Source organism: Rhagoletis zephyria, unplaced genomic scaffold, assembly GCF_001687245.7.
Source record: "Rhagoletis zephyria isolate East Lansing unplaced genomic scaffold, Rhagoletis_zephyria_1.1 Rzeph_scaffold_15909, whole genome shotgun sequence".
Lineage (NCBI taxonomy): Eukaryota > Metazoa > Arthropoda > Insecta > Diptera > Tephritidae > Rhagoletis > Rhagoletis zephyria.
The window spans coordinates 7,618-12,432 of record NW_016172975.1 but is presented as its reverse complement, the minus strand read 5'-3'; the positions used below and the strand labels follow the sequence as shown (position 1 = coordinate 12,432).

The following is a 4,815-nucleotide window of genomic DNA, read 5'->3' as shown; positions in this document are numbered from 1 at the left end:
GATGTAGAACAAGGAGGCTTTCGAAAATTCACGCAACTGAAACAGCAGCATCCACAGCTGAAGCTTATGGTGGCTGTTGGAGGTTGGGCTGAGGGTGGTTCGAAATACTCACAAATGGTAGCGGTGCGTGAGCGGCGGCTGAGTTTCATACGCAGCGTTGTACAGTTCATGAAGGAATACAACTTTGATGGTTTCGACTTGGACTGGGAGTACCCAGGTGCCACGGATCGTGGTGGCACTTTCGGTGATAAGGACAAGTTTTTATATTTTGTGGAGGAGCTGCGACGAGCGTTCGATCGTGAGGGGCGCGGTTGGGAAATAACAATGGCTGTACCGGTGGCGAAATTCAGACTTCAAGAGGGCTATCATGTACCCGAGTTGTGCGAGTAAGTACAGCGTATTGGTAAACTTTGTTGAGGGCGTAATTTTGTAATAAGAAACTTTCGACTACAGGCAGCTAGATGCTATACATGCGATGACCTATGACTTGCGCGGCAATTGGGCCGGATTTGCGGATGTGCATAGTCCGCTTTATAAACGCAAACACGACCAGTGGGCTTATGAGAAACTAAATGTGGTATGTGTAGCCTAAATTAGGATGGCGTTAAGACGTCACTTTAATACTTTTCTCTATCACTCTACAGAATGACGGCCTTGCATTGTGGGAAGAAATGGGTTGTCCCGCAAACAAATTAGTTGTTGGCGTGCCATTCTATGGCCGTACCTACACACTCAGTAGCTCCAACAAGAACTATAATATGGGCACTTATATCAACAAAGAGGCAGGTGGTGGATCGCCAGGTCCTTACACTAACGCTAGTGGATTCCTCGCCTACTATGAGATCTGTACAGAAGTACAAGACGCAGCGAACGGTTGGACTGTCCAGTGGGATGACCAAGGTATGGTGCCCTACACCTACAAGGACACACAATGGGTGGGCTATGAGAACGAGAAGTCGGTACAAATCAAAATGGACTTCATCAAGCAAAGGGGCTATGCTGGCGCTATGACCTGGGCCATCGACATGGATGATTTCCATGGTTTGTGTGGCAGCGAGAATGCGCTGATGCAAATTCTCTACGACAATATGCACGATTACACGGTGCCAGAGCCGACGCGCGAGACGACACCGCGGGTAAGTGTGTCAAGTTTGGCGAGTGCAAATGATTAGCGGATTGGCTATGCTTTGACTTTTATATTTTGCGTAAGCAATTTTTGGCTACACGAATATTGTCAAGAGCCAATGCCAAAACTGCAGCACTATTTTATTTTATTATTAATTTGCAAAGCATCTGTAATTTATTATGCTTCTTGTTTATGTGCATATTTCTTGTAGCCCGAGTGGGCTAAACCGCCAGCGACGCCGCCGAATCCCGATGAGGCCAGCTTAATGTCACAAGATGTCACAACGAAGAGGCCGCACCCGAGCACAACACAAACAACAACAACACCGACGACGACAACGTCGACAAAACGGCCACTTGCCAACGAAACCACAACGACCAAGGTGAGTGGTATGTTTTTATTTAGGTATGCACTTAAATACATTCAGTAAAATAATTAAGATTAATGCAAAAATATTTGAGACGATTTTCGTATCGCAGCTAATTGTCAAATGGTTTGCTGAGTTGTTTGTTAGATTTGGGAATTCGCGCATAGAAACAAATGTATGTAAATACATACATACGTATACGTAAATATGTGCATTAGGGTAGTCCTTAAAAAATCAAATTAACGATTTTCTTNCACAGAAACAAATGTATGTAAATACATACATACGTATACGTAAATATGTGCATTAGGGTAGTCCTTAAAAAATCAAATTAACGATTTTCTTCAGTCTCATCCCCTCAATCGGTAATACAATGGTCACAGATATCACATATCACTTCTGGTCCCGGCTGAGGACGGTTAAGGCGTGTTGCACAGGGTTCAAAGTTCAGATTCCTGTATTGAGACTCAAAAAATTAATATTAATTTTTTTTTCATCTAATACCCAAAATCGATACTACCATAGTTGAAAATATCACGTATAAATTTTGTTCCCGATTGGACTCGGTTAAGGCGTGTGGCTAAGGGGTTAAAGGCCACATGCCTCTATGGAGTCTCAAAAAATTCAAAATTTTTTGTTTATTTAATACCCAAAATCGATACTTCTAAAGTCGAAGATATCACATATAAATTTTGGTCCCGATTGCAGTCGGTTAAGACGTTTTCATATAATTTGAACTTTGACACCTGTGCGACATTCCTTAACCGACTCCAATTGGGGCCGGAATTTAAATGTGATTCCTTCGACTATAGTATCAGCTTCCAACAACTAAGGATCACCCTAATGTACATAAATACATTCACATTTAATTGTACGCATATAGAGGTGTGCGCATAGCATTGTTCCACTGGGCCATGCTAAGCCAAATACATTTCCCTATTTTTAGTCGGCCTGCTTGTGTTTGCAGAATAGCTTCCGCAAAAATAGAAAATTAAGGCACAGAAACTATAGAGTAGGCTAAAAATGTCAGCAGCGCTGAAAGTACGATGAGTGAACAAAAAAAAAGTAAATTACTAAATACTCGTAGTTTGAAGGGAGTCGAATAAAATTTATACATTTACAAATTTATATATGTATTTAGAAGAGTGATCCAGGGAAAACTGAGAGGGATAAAATAGGAAAATAAAAAAATATAAAGCCAAATTCGAAACCATATCGCTATCGACACCCATTTCGATAATGATAACGTCAGCGGTAAAAATTTATTCTTAGCAACTGGGCTGGGGGTTGTATCCGGTTTTGTTTTTTTTAATATGCGGATATTCCGGAGTCAGAAACTGCAAAACAAAGAGTGCTATGGGCTTGCTATTATAAGATGTTCCCTTCTACCGCCCGGATCCACCAAATTTTATATGAGTGAGGAATTTCTTTGTCCATTTTACAATTGTTTATAGGGCGGTATTCACAGAGCTTCCTTTATTCAAAGCTACATAACTAATGGTACTAATTTTTGTATTTCAGAAACCCTCAAAGGGCTCTAAGAAACCCAAACCACGACCAAAGCCAAAGCCAACCGTTGCTACTGCAACAACAACCGAAATATCAACTACGACCAGCAATGAAGCTGGTGAATTGGAGATTTTCGAGCCCAAGCCAGAGGTCATTAGCACAACAGGCGCAAATCAAGTGCCCGACATTGACTGTACGAATAAGGATTTTATACCGCATGCAAACTGTCAAAAGGTAAGGCATTTGTAGAATTAAATGTATGATACATTTTTCTATCGGCGAGCCACGAATCGGTTATATTAACGGTCTAAAAAGGAGCATTTCATTAAAATAATTCGAATAGCAGCCGTTATTTTCGAATATCACAATAAAAATGCATTAAACACAAATTGAAATATTATGAAAAAACTTAACGAAATTCATTTTCCTCCTGCCAACATCCAAGTAGTTTGCCTAATTGAATACTTACTCATATATTTGCAGTACTATCGCTGCGTGCATGGCGAGCCAGTCGAATTTGAGTGCAAGGAGGGCACAGCTTTCCATACAATTTTGAATGTCTGCGATTGGATTGAGAACAGTGACCGTTATTACTGCACCAAAACAAAGAAGAAGGCATTGACCAACGAGACAAAATAATTTTTGATTTATTTAATGGAATCAAGTACAGAAAAAAAGTATTTACTTTGTAGTTTAATAGAGTTTATAAGTTAAGAATTCGAATATACTGTGTTTCTTCTATTTAAGTCGATTGAGTGTATGGTTTTATATGATTTTTTTTATAATAAATATTAAATATTTAAAAACCGGAAACTTTATTTTATTTAAGCGCGTAAAGTTAGTTTTCTTATATTAAGTTTAGTGTTTCGGCCTCCAATGGGTCTTTATAATTCATCACACTCAAGGAACCTTGGGCTTTTGAAAATTTTAATCTATAAGCTCTTCAAATTGTCCATTAGCTTTTATTTTTGTCTCTTACTCATTCTTGTGTGAGTCAATGAAAAAGACAAACTGCCAACATTTCTCCACAACCTACACGTTTTCATTGAATTTTCATTCATGCGTTTCCCGCAGCAGCCACAGCAGCAGCAGCCCCAATACAGCGGCGACGCCTAGGTAAATAGTGCAATTTTCTACCTTGGTTTATGCTTATGACTAGCGCTTGTCTCTCGCATTAAAAAAAAAAAAACATTAAAATAAATAAACATGCGCAAACAGAGTTAAGAAGATTAGCATCTTTCATACAAATCGAGTTTACTACCAGACCGGAACAAGCTTAGTAGCAGTTGGTAATGAAATATTAAAAATCTTTTGTCATTGACTATAAAAAAAGGATTTGGAAATTCTTATTAAAAAAAAAGATATGCCGTCACCTGAAGCAAAAAGCCATAACTAACAATTTTTGTTTTTTACCTAAACGATGTGGGGACTTATAATTCGAAGCAATGCATTCAAAAGTGCAATCAAAAAGTAAATTGTGAATTTTTTTATTTGTTACGGCCTTTTGCATTTCAGCGTGACGACATGTATTCTAAATTGCGACCTTTTAGCGCATAAAAATTCCTCTAACCAAAGTGCGTTAGACATGCGTGCGGCATAAAGTTTAATAAAATGTGGCATTCAACACATCGCTGGCACAGCTTGTATAGGTGTACATACGAGACACACAAATCTGCATTCGGATAGTATAATTTTTTTTTTTTGCACACTTTCTATTTAACAATGTTCGTGTACTGCTTTCAGCGCTGTGTCTTTTTCGCCCACAGACAGCAGATATGTATTTGTATGTACTGTATATTATTTTCAGTTTCTC

General features: G+C 38.9%; 1 protein-coding gene across 1 annotated transcript; it reads left to right on the top strand.

Moving 5' to 3' along the window:
* The first annotated feature begins 6 nt into the window (after positions 1 to 6).
* On the top strand, positions 7 to 3,759 carry LOC108379227 (endochitinase-like). Its single transcript, XM_017635554.1, has 6 exons — positions 7 to 386; positions 454 to 577; positions 645 to 1,136; positions 1,338 to 1,508; positions 3,015 to 3,236; positions 3,486 to 3,759. The coding sequence occupies exons 1-6, from the start codon at positions 67 to 69 to the stop codon at positions 3,639 to 3,641; spliced, it is 1,485 nt and encodes a 494-aa protein (XP_017491043.1). The 5' UTR covers positions 7 to 66; the 3' UTR covers positions 3,642 to 3,759.
* Positions 3,760 to 4,815: the final 1,056 nt, after the last annotated feature.